Source organism: Octopus sinensis, linkage group LG24 (genome assembly GCF_006345805.1).
Source record: "Octopus sinensis linkage group LG24, ASM634580v1, whole genome shotgun sequence".
NCBI classification, from domain to species: Eukaryota; Metazoa; Mollusca; class Cephalopoda; order Octopoda; family Octopodidae; genus Octopus; species Octopus sinensis.
This window is the reverse complement of record NC_043020.1, coordinates 13672155-13689654: the sequence shown is the minus strand read 5'-3', so window position 1 is coordinate 13689654 and position 17500 is coordinate 13672155. Positions and strand designations below refer to the sequence as shown.

Sequence of the window (17500 nt, the reverse complement as noted above, 5' to 3'; positions counted from 1 at the left end):
CAGACAAGTGAATGAACCAGTGGATTTCTTTGCTGCCTTACCTATAACCAGAATGGCTGGTTATGATGGATTACATCGACATTAGTGAAGAAGATATACTACTAGCCATAAATGAGGTGGATGCAATCTCAACTGCTGGTCCTGATATTTTCCCAGCAATGCTCCTCAAATTGTGCCCTGGTGAAACCACTATAGATTCTCTTCAGGAGCTTTCTTGCAAATTGCAGGCTGCCAAGCAGAGTGAAGAAGGGAATAATATGCCCAATCCATAAAGGGGAAAGCAGAGCAGATACCAAAAACTATAGGCCTATCTCTCTGACTTCACACATCAGCAAAGTCATGGAATGGATAGTTAGAGGGAAACTAACCTCACTCCTTGAAGAAAACCACTACTTCCGAACACATTTAGCCTATGTACAACAGTATTCAATCTAAATATAAGCAGGATTAAACATTAACTTTAAAATTAAACTACATAAATCTATGTACATCTGTATCTGTATTATAATAGTAAACCTGCAATAATTAAATTATATACTATATACATATATATATTTGATATATACATATATATATATATAGTGACGTATATTTGCCATTTTAATATGGCTAACCCCTAAGGGTGGATGCTACTGTAGTTTGTAGCCCCAGGAGGACAAACTAGAAACTACAGTAGCATCCACCCTTAGGGGTTAGCCATATTTAAATGGCAAATATACGTCACGATGTGTTGTAGCTACTGTTTATAACTCGCTCTGAGATATATTATTGCTTGTATATATATATATATGTATATAATACATATATATTACATATACATATATATATATTTAAACAAGCATTTAAACACAGCATTTAAACAAGATGATCCACATTTTTCATATTATTGACAGTTGTGAACGTTTAAATCATATTTGGTAATATTGAATCTTGTAAAAATTGAACCTTTTAAACATTTTCCTACCTCGCTATATAAAATTTTTACCATTGATAAACAAAAAATATTGTCAAAACTGTAAATGAATTTATTTAAAAACAATTTTTCAAATTCAGGAGCATTTTCAACAAATTTTCCTATACTTTTACTTGCGTGGAAATACACCCCCTCTTTTGTTAAATAATATATATATATATATATATATATATATTATATATTATATGTATATATATACAGTTGCGGCCAAAATGTTCAGAACGGCATTGTTTTCGCCAGAAAAGCAGGTATAAGTTTTTATCAAAGTTGTTTTTATGTTCTATAATTTTCACAGACAATAAATACGATATTAATTGTTATTGTCTGAGATTTTGGTGTAATTTGAGAGGATAATACAAAAGTTATGGATGATTTAGTGATTTACTGCAAAACCCATGGCGGCCAAAATGATCAGAACGGTTTAAAAAATTGTTAAAATAATCAAAAATGACAGAGAATACTGGAATTATTTAATATTTAGTGTGAAGCCCTTTAGCTTCAATCACACTTTGACATCTTCGACTGCATGAGGAAATTAAATTTTCAATTTCTTGCTTGGTGATCCTATTCCATTCTTCCTGAAGGGCATTCCATAATTGCTCGGTTGTTTTAGGATTTCTGGCTTTCGAACGTTCTCCTAGAATATTCCACACATTTTCAATAGGATTGAGATCTGGGCTTTGAGCAGGCCAATCCATAATAATAACCTTTTCAGCCTTGAGGAAGTTCATGACCACCTTAGCCTTGTGACATGAGGCATTGTCCTGCATGAATATAGGTGGTCACTTAGTTGAATTTCTCAGCACAGGCAAGACATGATCTTTTACAAGTTGTTTATAAACTCCTGCATTTACCTTTCCATGTAATCGCACCAAAGACCCCACACCATCTCCAGATATCATTCCACAAACCATGACACTTCCTCCACCGAATTTAACACTAGTCTTAAGGCATTTAGGCGACAATTTTTCACCTACTTTTCAACGAACGTACCTTTTCCCATCTGAACCAAATAACATAAACTTAGATTCATCACTGAAATGCACTGTTTGCCATTTTTCTTGAGACCACAACACATGTTCGGTTGCAAAGGTAAGACGACACTTTTTATTCTTGGAGTTGATCAGTGGCTTCACTGCAGGTGCTCTAGCTTGTAGGTCATGTTCAACTAAAGGACGAGACACAGTTTTTCGAGTTAAAGTTTTCTTCAGTACAATGCTCATTTCCCGAGAAACAGCAGCAGCAGTTTTAAGTCTGTCCTTTTTAACCAACTTTACCATAGCACAATCTTCTCTCTTGGTCGTTTTTCTTGGCCTACCTGTAGACTTTCTTGCTTCACATGAACCACAATCATCAAAGACCTTAAGAATACCGTGAACAACACTTTTTGACTTGTTAACAATCTTTGCAATAGACCCAATACTTAAATTATCCTTCTTTCGAAGCTTAATAACCGGCTGATGAATTGGTAACGGAGTAAGTGGCATTATATTAACAAAGTACACTGCAGATATTCTTACTAATGTTTAGTAAACGAACCATCACGTAAACAAATTCAAAACATTAGAGTTCGCCAGTTAAATATACTAAAAGACGGAGTAAAAGCAACCATTCTGATCATTTTGGCCGCCACGGGTTTTGCAGTGAATCATTAAATCATCCATAACTTTTTTATTATCCTCTCAAATTACACCAAAATCTCAGACAATAACAATTAATAGCATATTTATTGTCTGTGAAAATTATAGAATATAAAACAACTTTGATAAAAACTTATACCTACTTTTCTGGCAAAAACAATGCCGTTCTGAACATTTTGGCTGCAACTGTGTATATATATATATATATATATATATATATGGGGAGAGTTTATGAAAAAAACAAAAGACGAAGACAGGTGGTGTACAAAACAAACAGATGTATTAGTATAACGCTCAGGAATAGAAAAAGTCTTTTACGTTTTGAGCCTACGCTCTTCTACAGAAAGGGACACAGAAAAAACAAGGAGAGAAAAAATGTGTGTAGTGGCTAACGATCTATCATATCTCACTCTATCTATCTACCCTAGTAAATAAATTATTCAAGAGTAAATGCTACAGTGGTGATACATAAGCAGAGTAGGAAGATTGGATTTGTACACCATTAACACCTCCCTATGTTTTGAAACAACAATCAGGGAAAAGATTTAGGAAAATATTAGATTAAACAGAATAATCAACTTACACACACACACACACCACACACACAAACAAACACACACACAAATACACGCATACACAAATACACTAACTATACACATGCACACATTCACGGATGACAACAATAGCCAACCTGCATGCCGCCAGTGAGCTCGCAAAAAATAGCAGCCAAAACTCTCTCAAATTACACTGTACCATCTTAAAACTAGGACATAATGAATGGTGTTATTCTGAGCGTGCTGTGCAAGAAAAGACAGGATGGTCATGGCAGGAAGGTCTTTGATTACAGGTCTATGTGGTTAGGACTGAGCTAAACATTAATTGCAACAACAACAACAACAACGCTGCCACCGCCACCACCACCGCCACCGCCACCACCACCACCGTCACCACCACCGTCACCACCACCACCACCACCACCACCACCACCACTACTACTACCACCACCAGTTGCCACTATTGTCAAAAGTAATAGGTACGTTATTTCTTTGCAAATATATTTTACGCACACACAAAAAATAAAAATATTTGATTTAATTTGTTTTTTTAGAAAATAAAATGGTGAGAAAAAAAAAGAAATAAAAAGAAAGGGATTTGAAAAATCTATGAATTCTCCATAAAAATCTTCAAAGTTTGAAGATAATGGTGTACGTGTGAGGCTGGGAAGAATCTATAAAAAAAAAACCCAGCAAAAATATGTTAGTGTTATGATGTTGGTGTGTTTTTATAGCTAGGCTTTCTAAGCAATAAAGTTGTGTTTATATGGAAACAAAAGCCAAAGCTGCTAAGAACTGGTAAATGTGGCAACAGAATCAAAGACAGAAATAAAGGAAGTTTACTGAATGAGTATAGTTTCACCTCTTGGGTGATCCGGAGCAAAGATTGTGACATTCAACTCTTGAGACCTTAGCAAAGTCAGAGACTGAGAAACATTAAGATAACGCTGCAGCTTAATTAAAGATTTTGGTTTTTGGAAAAAAGTGATGTTTTTAAAGAACAGCAAAAGGCAGAAAAGATGAAATCTTCAAGTGAAGGAAAAGGTCAAATAGCTGGAGTGGTGATGGTAGTGATGAAGGTGGTGGTGTTGGCAGTGGTGGTGATTGTGGCTGGTGTTGGTGATGATGGTAGTGGTGGAGATGGTAGTAGTTGTGATGGTGGCGGTGGGAGCAATGGTGATGGTGATAACAGTGGTGTTGGAAGTCTGTGAATGGACATTGAAATCACTGATAATCCTAAATCAGGAAAAGCTATCAAGCAAGCAACAATGGTTAGTTTTGGCAGCAATAAATCACAGATTGAAAGTTTGGTCTGATTAAATTCAATTTATTGTCCAAGAAAGACTAAGATGAAAGTTAGGGACACAATAAATATTAGGGGTCACACATCTCTCACAAAGGAACGAGGGTCTGATAACTGGGAAATTAGGGCAGCAGAAATTTTATCTGAGTCATAAGAACATTGCATAGAATGGTTGGCAGTATTAGTTGTGGGTCTCTGTGTACTGAGTTCAAATCTCACTGAGGCCAACTTAATAAAGTACCAGTTAAATACAGGAGATCAATTCATCTTTTCCATCCGTCTCCCCTCCTCTCTGGAAGAACATAGCCATGTTCAGACTGGTATAAGGTGGAGTTCTGTCAAGTTTAAAATGCCCCATACACAGTGTATGTGATAACAGCAATCTCTACATGACCCTCATGATAGAGAAGTGTGATTTGAGGAAAGTTTGGCTGCTGTTTCTAGCAGGTTGAAAGACCACTTAGAGGAACATTTAACCCTTTCGTTACCAACCCGGCTGAAACTGGCTCTGGTTGAGTACAAATGTCTTGTTTTCATAAGTTTTGAATTAAAATCTTCCACCAAACCTTAGTCACAATTTATGTTTATAACACTAGCTTAATGATAACTAATTTATTTTACTAAATTCTCTGTTAAGTAATTGAAAGAAACACAGAGCATCTCAAAATAAATACAGTAACGAAAGTGTTAAGTGGTTTGAAATTGAACTCCCAGCCTCCTGCCAACCCACGTTGTCATGTAGGTAGTGTGATATTTTGGTTTTCAAGCTGGGTGGTCTCCTTATAAGCAACCGCTTTACAACAAAGATTAGATGAATTTGAAATCAGAATATAAAGATGAATGAAATACCACAAGGCATTTTGCCTGAGATGCCAATGTTTCTACCAGCCTGTTGCCCTAAGAATAATAGCCCTGATGCAGTACCAGGTAGAGGCTCTCGTGGATTCTGATCTTAACTGATTGGAAGTGTTATCGCATATATATATTTCGTCTTTATTTTATTGATTCTGAAAGGATGAAAGCCAAAATCGGTCTCGGCAGAATTTGAACTCTGACCTGATCATAGGGATGGATGAAATGCCACTGAGCATTTTTACCCGGTGTGTTAACAATTCTGCCAGCTTACCACCCTGATAAAATAATTTTCAGGTACAAGGCCTGAAATTTTTTGGGGTGGTGTGGGTGGGGAAATATTCAATTACATCAACTCCAGTGTTTCATTGGTACTTAATTTATTGACCCTGAAAGGATGAAAGGCAAAGTCAACCTCGGCGGAATTTGAACTCGGAACATAGAGATGGACAAAATGCTGCTAAGCATTTTGCCCAGCATGCTAATGGTTCTGCCAGCTCACTACCACCACCATATTAATAATAATAATAATAATTAATTCTTTTTTATTGGCCACAAGGGCTGACACGCATGAATAATAATAATAATAATTTTTTTTGTTTCTTTATTACCCACAAGGGGCTAAACACAGAGGGGACAAACAAGGACAGACAAATGGACTAAGTCAATTTCATTGACCCCAGTGCGTAACTGGTACTTAATTTATCGACCCCGAAAGGATGAAAGGCTAAGTCGAGCTCGGTGAAATTTGAACTCAGAACGTAACAGCAGACGAAATACGGCTACGCATTTCGCCTGGTGTGCTAACGGTTCTGCCAGCTCGCCGCCTTATAATAATAATAATAATAATAATAATAATAATAATAATAACAATAACAATAAAGATAATGCATTACTCTCTCACTCAATAATAATAATAATGATGGACTCACCCATTGAAGTTGACATATGAGTGTTCACCTTTTGCTAAATGACATGCACAAATGATTTGTTCATAGTGATCAAATGCTCATGATGCACATTAGCTCAATCTCTCCATCAAATCAACATCTGTACAGGTGCACAATGAACCATGCATCAGGTGTTGAAGTGATCGCACAGTAACGTGAGAGGACGTGTTTTGCTCAAGAACACAATGCACCACCCGGCCTAGGAATTGAAATCACCATCTAGCGATTGCAACACCCTAACCACTAGGGATGCCCCTAATAATAATAATAATAATAATAATATATTTCTTTACTACCCACAAGGGGCTAAACATAGAGGGGACAAACAAAGACAGACGAAGGGATTAAGTCAACTACATCGACCCCAGTGCGTAACTGGTACTTAATTTATCGACCCTGAAAGATGAAAAGCAAAGTCGACCTCGGCGGAATTTGAACTCAGAACGTAGCGACAGATGAAATACTGCTGAGCATTTCGCCCGGCATGCTAACGTTTCTGCCAGCTCGCCCCCTAATAATAATAATAATAATAATAATAATAATCCTTTCTACTAAAGGCACAAGGCCTGAAATTTGGGGGGAGGAGGCAAATCAACTACATTGACCCCAGTGGTTAACTGGAACTCATTTCATTGACCCCAAAAAGATGAAAGGTAAAGTCGACCTCCGTGGAATTTGAACTCAAAATGTAGAGATGACCGAAATGCAGCTAAGCACCTTGCCCAGCGTGCTAACGATTCTCCCAGCTCACTATAATAATGATGATGATGATGATGATGATGATGATGATGATAATAATAATAACAATAGTAGTAATAATAATAATAATTGTAGTAGTAGTAGTAGTAATAATAATAATAATAATAATAATAATAAAGCAATGTCTGAAATCATTTTCTAAAATTTTACCAGTATTTTTTCTTGAGAAAGTTTAAACCATTCTCTGTGAGAGTTCTGCCATTTGTGTAATAGTCTGTTTGCTAAATCTTGTAGAAAACATGATAATTCCATAGAATTTCATAATGGCGACACAATTCTTTTATGTTTAAAGAGAATTTATATTTGTCAAAATATTTACTCAAACACTTAATGTTACACACCATTTTACATTAAAAGGTTCATTTGAAATTCCTCTTTTTCCTTTTATTCTGTTCTGTTCTTCTTATTTTAGGATACCATTTCAACCAAATTCATTGATCCAATTCATTTTCCTTCTGTAAATAACTGAATGTTATTTTGCCTCAGTTGGCAACCAGTTCTTCCTAATCAGTACTCTTTCACTCTTTTACTTGTTTCAGTCATTTGACTGCGGCCATGCTGGAGCACCGCCTTTAGTCGAGCAAATCGACCCCGGGACTTATTCTTTGTAAGCCCAGTACTTATTCTATCAGTCTCTTTTGCCGAACCGCTAAGTGACGGGGACGTAAACACACCAGCATTGGTTGTCAAGCAATGCAAGGGGGACAAACACAGACACACAAACACATACACACACATACATATATATATATATATATATATACATATATACGACGGGCTTCTTTCAGTTTCCATCTACCAAATCCACTCACAAGGTATTGGTCAGCCTGAGGCTATAGCAGAAGACACTTGCCCAAGATGCCACGCAGTGGGACTGAACCCGGAACCATGTGGTTGGTAAACAAGCTACTTACCACACGGCCACTCCTGCGCCTAGTAGTTTTACTAGAGAAAGTTTGGCAGAACTGGTGAACGACTAACAGGAATTACTTAAGTCATTTATTTTACTGACCATTAATTTTGGAACAAAAAGACGGAAAGCGAAATGTTATTTACATACAAGATTACGTAAAATAAAAATTAGATAAATTTTATCTCATATAAATAAATCTGGTCACTGAGAGGGTTTTTTTTTGTTTTTTTTTGCTATTTGTATACGAAACACTATGAATGATGGAATGAACAGAAAATAAATGTATTTTTGATGCAGATATTGGAAACGGTGAGCAAGATTTTGTTATAGGAATTAGCACATGAGTTTCAGACACAAATACTCTTTTTACTCTTTTACTTGTTTCAGTCATTTGTAAGCCCAGTACTTATTCTATCGGTCTTTTGCCGAACCGCTAAGTAACGGGGACATAAACACACCAGCATCGGTTGTCAAGCAATGGTAGGGGGACAAACACAGACAAACACAGACAAACACACACATCATCATCATCATCATCATCGTTTAACGTCCGTTCTCCATGCTAGCATGGGTTGGACGGTTCGACTGGGGATCTGGGAAGCCAGAAGGCTGCACCAGGCTCCAGTCTTATCTGGCAATGTTTCTACAGCTGGATGCCCTTCCTAACGCCAACCACTCCGTAAGTGTAGTGGGTGCTTTTTACGTGCCCCGACAGGCTTCTTTCAGTTTCTGTCTACCAAATCCACTCACAAAGCATTGGTCGGCCTGGGGCTATAGCAGAAGACACTTGCCCAAGATGCCACGCAGTGGGACTGAACCCGGAACCATGTGGTTGGTTAGCAAGCTACTTACCACACAGCCACTCCTGCGCCTATACTGTAAAATAAAAAAAAAATATTGCAGACAGAACTGAGTTTACCATTTCTAGTATTTTGAGATGTGCTAAATTCTTCATCAAGGTGTCCCACCCACACAGATCAATTATATAGTGACTCGACCTGCAAAAATAGCAGCCAAAACCTCTTATTGTCTTAAAAAGAAGGGATGTATAAAAATGGTGCTTTCTTAGATATACAGTGTTTGAAGAAAGAAATTAATTATAGGCGCAGGAGTGGCTGTGTGGTAAGTAGCTTGCTTCCCAACCACATGGTTCCGGGTTCAGTCCCACTGCGTGGCACCTTGGGTATGTGTCTTCTACTATAGCCTCGGGCCGACCAAAGCCTTGTGCGTGGATTTGGTAGACGGAAACTGAAAGAAGCCCATCGTATATATGTATATGTGTGTGTGTTTGTGTGTGTGTGTTTGTCCCCCTAGCATTGCTTGACAACCGATGCTGGTGTGTTTATGTCCCCGCCACTTAGCGGTTCGGCAAAAGAGACCGATAGAATAAGTACTGGGCTTACAAAGAATAAGTCCCAGAGTCGAGTTGCTCGATTAAAGGCGGTGCTCCAGCATGGCCGCAGTCAAATGACTGAAACAAGTAAAAGAGTAAAGAGAGCTTGTTCCCAAATGAATTGTCTCTGATTGTAAGCTTGCTCAAGGGCCAAGGCTTCCCTAGACTACAATAATAACAATAGCAACAATGATACTTACAGAGTAAACCACCTGCCATAACAATATCAATAACAATAATTAATAGTGACAAAAGCAGTATTTATACCCAAAATTTATCCTCACTTAAAAGTGGATGTTTTAGAAGACAGAATATTGTGATAGTTCTCATGAGAGAACCTTTCATATGGACTTGTGGTGCACAAAAGCACTTGTTTTTATATCAATACTCTCTTTTACTCTTTTACTTGTTTCAGTCATTTGACAGCAGCCATGCTGGAGCACTGCCTTTAGTCGAGCAAATCGACCCCAGGATTTATTCTTTGTAAGCCTAGTATTTATTCTATCAATCTCTTTTGCCGAACAGCTAAGTTATGGGGACACAAACACACCAGCATTGGTTGTCAAATGATGTTGGGGAGACAAACACAGACACATATACACACACACACATACACATATATATATATATACACATACATCTATATGATGGGCTTCTTTCACTTTCCGTCTACCAAATCCACTCACAAGGCTTTGGTCGGCCTGAGGCTATAGTAGAAGACACTTGCCCAAGGTGCCACAGAGTGGGACTGAACCTGGAATCATGTGATTGGTAAGCAAGCTACTTACCACACAGCCACTCCTGTGTCTAGTGAGAGATAATCAACTGACTCCAGATTAAACACTGAAATTCTATGTATATAGCTAGAAGAGGAATTGCTGCTATCTCTAGCTTTTGGGCATCTACCATTGACAGGGCCAAAGAAGGCAGAAACCCCATGATCTGCTAGTAACTGGTAGTGATATATACATGAGTGCTTATATGTATTGTAAGTCTATATGAGAGGTTCTCTCATGGTAAATAACACAGTATCCTGTGTTCTAACACAACTTCCACTTTTAAGTGAAGATAAATAATATCAATAACAATTGCCCTCTTTTAATCCAACCTTGTTAAGGTATCCCAATGACTCATAATTTTCCCATACTGCTTGAATCCCCTGAAACACAGAAGGGACAGATGTCTTCAATGTCTGTTCAGTTCTTTAATGTTGGTTTGGCCTTCAAGATATGTGCAGCAGCTGAGTCAAAGAGGGGACAGATGGCTGGTAGAACAGTAATCATTGCCATAGATATACATTCAATAGTTTACTGTGAGTTCCCCATTTGAATTTTGTAGCGGATCAGAAACAAGTTAAAGTTTGAAATATTTTATGATCTTGAAGTGAAAGCATAGTCTTCGAAAAAAAAAAAAAAAAAAGTTATAAATGTCAGAGTACCATGAAAGGCCATTAAGATATTGTGAGGCCCTTACTGGAATTGGTGTCATTCTCAGGAAGTCCCATAAAACCAGGGTATGTTCAATAAAGCCGAAAACAAAAAAGTATTCCTTTGATATTTAATTTTATAAAATTTCTTTAATTATTTGAAAGCATTTTCTTGGATAAAATGAATGGAATTTCAAAATAAAATCAACAATCTAATGGAATGTCTATAAAGTTACTGGCCCTACAAGAAATAGCAGCTGAATCTCTCTTAAATCACAGTCTATCATCTCACAAGGGCCCATTTGATAATGTAATTCTATACATTATGCCTACAATAGAAGAGATGGTCATAATGGAGAACTTTTGATCATAATTCTGCTTGATCAGAGTTGACCATGGGCTAAACAACAAAAGTTTAATGCCTTTAATACCCTCTGGTTAAACATCTACCCTTAAATTTCCCTTAAGTCACTCTCTCCTCTATTAACAAAATGAAACTTCTAGATACACATCTGAAAAAAAAGCAAAAAGAAAGGAAAAAGACAGGATGGCCATGACTGGAATGTCTAATTGACAAGGCTTCAGTCTAGAACTTAATAACAATGTCAAATGTTACTGATTCCTTCAGTTAAAGAATATCATCAATTTTGCCCATTGTCATTAAAATTCTTGTGATAATTATAAAGAAAGCACATACGCACACAAGTACACACACACACACACACACACACACAGCCATAAATTGAAAGGAAATAACAAGAATTCTTACCAGTTTCTTCTTGATAGCATCAGAATCAACGTTGAAACCTTTGCTTGCTTGTAATTCCAGCTGAGAAGAGTGCAACTGCAACAATAAATTGTGCACCTCCTTCTCTACACTGGACTTGGAACCGGAGACTTTGGTGATTTCAGAGCGCATCTCTTCCAATTGGTTCTGAAAGAAAACAAAGAACGATGGCATTAATATTTAAGACCGTGATAAAAGCTGTAGTGGTGGCAGTGCTGAGTCTTATAGCAGTGCTACAGCATGGTCTTTTACTACGATAGCTAAAATAAAGAATGTAACCTGTTGATAGATTGGCACGGCACCATAGTCAGTCTGGTGGAGTTGAAACACCAACAATTAACCCTTTAGGGCTTAGACTGGCTATATCCAGCCAAAATATGCTTTATGTTCAAACTGGCCAGATCTTGCCTCTCGCACCTATCCTACAATGTCAATCTCAAAATAAGTTACTTTATTATCAAGAAGCAATAGGGTGGTGTATGATTAATTCAAAACAATGTGAATAAATAAGAATTATACCTAGAAATCAAAGGAAGTGACTACTATTCCCTTCAGGCTTTGCTTTTGTCACCTGGACATCAATATTTTGAAACTGACCTGTTTTCCATTACATTTCAGACAGATTCAGCACTGAGTTGCTGAAGCAGAAATATCATTATAGCAAATATTCTGCAGAATATCACCTATTTGCTTGACCTTCACACCACTTGAGAGCATATCTGTTAGTGGCTGACAATATGTGGATCTCTGATGATGAGCAGGAGTAGTGGGAGAGCATCATAGAGGGATTCTATGTTGAGAGGGATTCTTTTGGGGTTTGAATAAATGTAACAAAAGCAAATTCTGAAGGAAATATTAGCTAATTTTTCATACTTTCTAGGGGGTAAGCAAACAGCAAATAACAGTTGCTCCCCAAGGACAAAAATTTCTTTGCATAGTGAGCAGTGGTGGTGGTGGGGGGTACCATAGCCATGTGTTGAGAGGGATTCTTTGGGGTTTGAGTAAATGTAACAAAAGCAAAATTTGAAGGAAATATTAGCCATTTTTCATACTTTCTAGGGGTAAAAAAACAGGAAATAACATTTGCTACCCAAGGATAAAAATTGTATTACATAGAGAGCAGGAGTAGTGGGGGAGCATCATAGCCATGTGTTGAGAGGTGTTCTTTAGGGTTTGAGTAAATATCTTAACAAAAGCAAAGTTTCAAGGAAATATCAGGTATTTTCTCATACTTTCTAAGAGTAACCAAATAAGAAATATCAAGGACAAAAATTGGGTTGTGCCACAGAATAGTCAGAGATCAATTCAGTCGACAATATCTCAGTAGCCAAATGATCTATTCAATGTTTTCTATATCAGAAGCAACAAATTCTTGTCTGATCATGTGGCTGGCTGCATGTATATGCTAATGAAAAGAACTGAAAAAGGTGAAATATATAGGCGCAGGAGTGGCTGTGTGGTAAGTAGCTTGCTTGCCAACCACATGGTTCCGGGTTCAGCCCCACTGCGTAGCACCTTGGGCAAGTGTCTGCTACTATAGCCTCAGGCTGACCAAAGCCTTGCGAGTGGATTTGGTAGACGGAAACTGAAAGAAGCCTATCATATATATATATATATATGTGTGTGTATGTGTTTGTGTCTGTGTTTGTCCCCCCAACATCACTTGATAACCGATGCTAGTGTGTTTACACCCCCATAACTTAGCGGTTCGGCAAAAAGAGACCGATAGAATAAGTACTAGGCTTACAAAGAATAAGTTCTGGGGTCGATGTGCTCGACTAAAGGTGGTGCTCCAGCATGGCCGCAGTCAAATGACTGAAACAAGTAAAAGAGTAAAAGAGTAAGAGTAATATCTAATATTCTCTGGCTGATGCTGGAATGTTTATTGTGGTTTTAACACAGTATGTCAACAAGAGATGTCATCTTAGGACAAATACCACAGTTACTGGCCTATCAACAGTGTACATACATTAAATATGATATGTTGGTTACTATAACATTATATCTCATTGTCCCTTCTTTTCCTTTCCATTCAGTTGTATTTTGGTTTGATTTAAGAAGGAAGGACTGGGGAAGTGGTTTAGGGTAACACCTAGGGATAGGGGTCATACCAAATAAAGCAAATGAGCTGGAAGGGCCCGAATGAAGATAGCACAAGAGCAGCTGAGAAGCAGGGACCACAGTAGTGGTAGAAGAGGAACAATGAGGACACAACACTTTGAAGGGCACTAGAATATTATGCTGGGTTTCAAATTTTGGTAAAAGGTCAGCAATTTCAGGTGAGTGGGTAAGTGTCAAATACATTGATCCCAGGGCTCCACTGGTGCTTATTTTACCGATCTTGAGAGGATGAAAGGCAAAGTCAACCTTGGTGGAATTTGAACTCAGAACATAAAGATGAATCAGTGCTAAGCATTTTGCCTGGTGTGCTAACGATTCTGCCAGCTCTACACAAGAATACAATATTACTGTTGTTGTTATTGCTGTTGTTAGTTAGCCCTAGGCTTGTCCAAGTTCAACAGAGAGTTTATGGAAGTCCCAGCAGATGCAGCGCGTTCCATATCTTCAGCCACCGTCCTCCAGAATTTATTTTGATCAGCGTGGGCAGAACAGGCAGCTGGATCTTTTCGGTTTGACCGGCAGTTTTTTCTAGCAGTGTCATATGAAATTGACACCCATAATTAGGACCCTAGTATCGATCTATTGCATTTCAATCTGTTTTAGGGTTAGTGTTAGAGTTAGGGTTAGGGTTAAGGGTGGGGGGAAGGGTAGCTTTTTTTCTTCAGAAATGTAAATAAACCCAATCTGTTTCTTAAACGAGGGACATATTCATACGGCACAGAATGTTTTCACCTCAATAGACGTCATTGATTGGTTGAAATTGCAGAAATTGAAGAAAATAAAAAACAAATATCTTACAAACTATAGAATTTTCTCAATAAAGCCAAGAGAAAAAGATGTTTTATAAACACATTCTACCAGTATACGAAGTTTAAAAGTGTTTAGTTACGTCGAAATTATTTTAAAAAAACTCTGCCGTTCAAACCGAAAAGATCCCGGGCAGCTTCATGGCACAGTTGTCTGAAGGTATCAGATTGGTTGCATCGAGCTTGTTTCGCTTTTTCAGCAATTTCGATTGTTCGGCCTGAGATCTAGTCTTTGTCTTTTCACTTAGTATTGTTGTGGCATCACTTTGTCTCCAACAATTCGGTGCGACACCAGTGCAGAATCACCTCCCTCCGACAAGTCATCCTAACGAGACGTCTGTGTTGGCTGGGTCATGCCCTCTGTCGTCAACCAGGAGAATTCATCTATGAAGCAACTGCCCCAGCTCTCCTTCAGGGTTGGCGAAAGCGATGTGGTGGACAACGAAAAACCTGGCTGATGACAGTCAAGGCTGATCTTGAACCCAACCTAGGTTCTCATGTCTACGGCGTTTGCCGCTGGAATAGGGAGTGGTTGGAGATCACGCGGTCGTTAGCCTCAAATCGCCAGGGCTGGTCAGCATTTGTGAGAGATGCAGCATTGAGAATGAATGAAGCCAGCTCAACCCACCCCGGGTGAATGCTGTAAAAAGAAGAAGAAGAAGAAGAAGAAGAAGAAGAAGAAGAAGAGAAGAAGAAGAAGAAGAAGTCCAACAGATCTATGATATCAAATGTATTACAACCATGGCCATCCTGTCTTTAATTAAAATGTACCTGATCCACTCCTTCCACAGGAGAGCAGCAGAGTGCAACGGCAGAGAAAAATCTCCTATTTGCTAAAGAGGATGGATATATATTTACCTGTGTGTGTGTGTGTATGTGTGTGAATCTCATCTGCAGCAATTGTGCAGCTCCACTGGTGCAGCCATAAGATCTGCTGCTATCTGCAAGATTACTTATGCTGGTGCCAACACCAAAGCTAATGAGGTAATAACGAGTTGGCTTTCTTATCATCATTAATTAACTTCATAAAATTCTCACCTTACCAGTGCAGAAGAAAAGAAATTTTGTAGACACTCACACTAAAACCACAACACTATGTGTGAGTTGGCATGTGTGTGTGTGTGTGTGTGTGTGAGTGACTGAGTGTGTGTGTATATTTATGTCTGCCTATACACATATATATATTTATATATATTTATGCAGTATCCATACACATATACAAAAACAAAACAAAGACATACACACTGATATGCACACATGAAGACATGCATATGTAAACACACGTATATACTCTCTCTCTCTCTTTACTCTTTTACTTGTTTCAGTCAGTGGAGGCGCAATGGCCCAGTGGTTAGGGCAGCGGACTCGCGGTCGTAGGATCGCGGTTTCAGCCTTCTGTGGCTTTGCCAACATTTTGGACACAGTCCGTCTTCAGATACTCGGGAATAGTCTTGGAGAGAGACTAGGAAGAGAAGAAATGAGATAAAAAGAAAAAAAAAACGTGTGTGTGTAGGCATATGTGTGTATGTCTAGGAGGCGCAATGGCCCAGTGGTTAGGGCAGCAGACTCGCGGTCGTAGGATCGCGGTTTCAGCCTTCTGTGGCTTTGCCAACATTTTGGACACAGTCCGTCTTCAGATACTCGGGAATAGTCTTGGAGAGAGACTAGGAAGAGAAGAAATGAGATAAAAAGAAAAAAAAACGTGTGTGTGTAGGCATATGTGTGTATGTCTAGGAGGCGCAATGGCCCAGTGGTTAGGGCAGCGGACTCGCGGTCATAGGATCGCGGTTTCAATTCCCAGACCGGGCGTTGTGAGTGTTTATTGAGTGAAAACACCTAAAGCTCCACGAGGCTCCGGCAGGGGATGGTGGTGATCCCTGCTGTACTCTTTCACCACAACTTTCTCTCACTCTTACTTCCTGTTTGTGTAGTACCTGTATTTCAAAGGGCCAGCCTTGTCACTCTCTGTGTCACGCTGAATATCCCCGAGAACTACGCTAAGGGTACACGTGTCTGTGGAGTGCTCAGCCACTTACACGTTAATTCCACGAGCAGGCTGTTCCGTTGATCGGATCAACCGGAACCCTCGTCGTCGTAACTGACGGAGTGCTTCCCATTTGACTGCGACCATGCTGGAGCATCACCTTTAGTCCATTTAGCATTTTGTCCAGCTTGCTTAATGATTCTGCCAGCTCCCCACGAAAATTGCTGCCCTTGTGGTAAAATTTGAAATCATTCTTAAGAATGGTGAGCTGGTAGAATTGTTAGCACATCAGGAGAAATGCTTAGTGGTATTCCTTCAGTTAAGGCGGCGAGCTGGCAGAACTGTTAGCACGCCGGGTGAAATGCGTAGCCGTATTTCGTCTGCCGTTACGTTGTGAGTTCAAATTCCGCCGAGGTCGACTTTGCCTTTCATCCTTTCGGGGTCGATAAATTAAGTACCAGTTATGCACTGGGGTCGATGTAACCGACTTAATACCTATGTCTGTCCTTGTTTGTCTCCTCTGTGTTTAGCCCCTTGTGGGTAATAAAGAAATAGGTATTCCTTCAGTTGCTACGTTCTGAGTTTAAATTCCACTGAGGTCAGCTTTGCCTTTCATCCTTTTGTGGTCGATAAATTAAGTACAAGTACTGGGATCGATATGATCCGCTTACCCCCTCCCTCCAAATTTCAGGCATTGTGCCAACAAAAGGAAGGGTCGTTGTCATCATCATCATCATCATCATCATCAACATCAATACTTGTTTACATAGATAGTTTTAGATGTGTGTGTGTGTGTGTGTGTGTGTGAAATTAATTTCTTTTCCCTGCTACATATTTATTCTCAGAAATTTCATTACTCAGTCAATGCTAAAAATAAGATAATAGGAATAAACACACTAGTCAAACCGATCATAAATTATAGCTTCACCATAATAAACTGGAATTGAGGAATTTAGAAAAATCAGGAAACTGTTAATAGGCGCAGGAGTGGCTGTGTGGTAAGTAGCTTGCTAACCAACCACATGGTTGCGGGTTCAGT

At 38.7% G+C, this 17500-nt stretch overlaps 1 protein-coding gene across 1 annotated transcript in view; it reads right to left on the bottom strand.

The window, feature by feature from the left end:
* The window catches only part of LOC115224086 (Golgi-associated PDZ and coiled-coil motif-containing protein-like), a 402254-nt gene that overhangs the window by 142965 nt on the left and 241789 nt on the right, over window positions 1-17500 (bottom strand). Inside the window, exon 2 of the mRNA XM_036513087.1 lies at window positions 11533-11697. Within this exon, the coding sequence (XP_036368980.1) occupies window positions 11533-11682 (150 nt within the window). The 5' untranslated portion in view covers window positions 11683-11697. The remainder of the gene's footprint in view (window positions 1-11532; window positions 11698-17500) is intronic.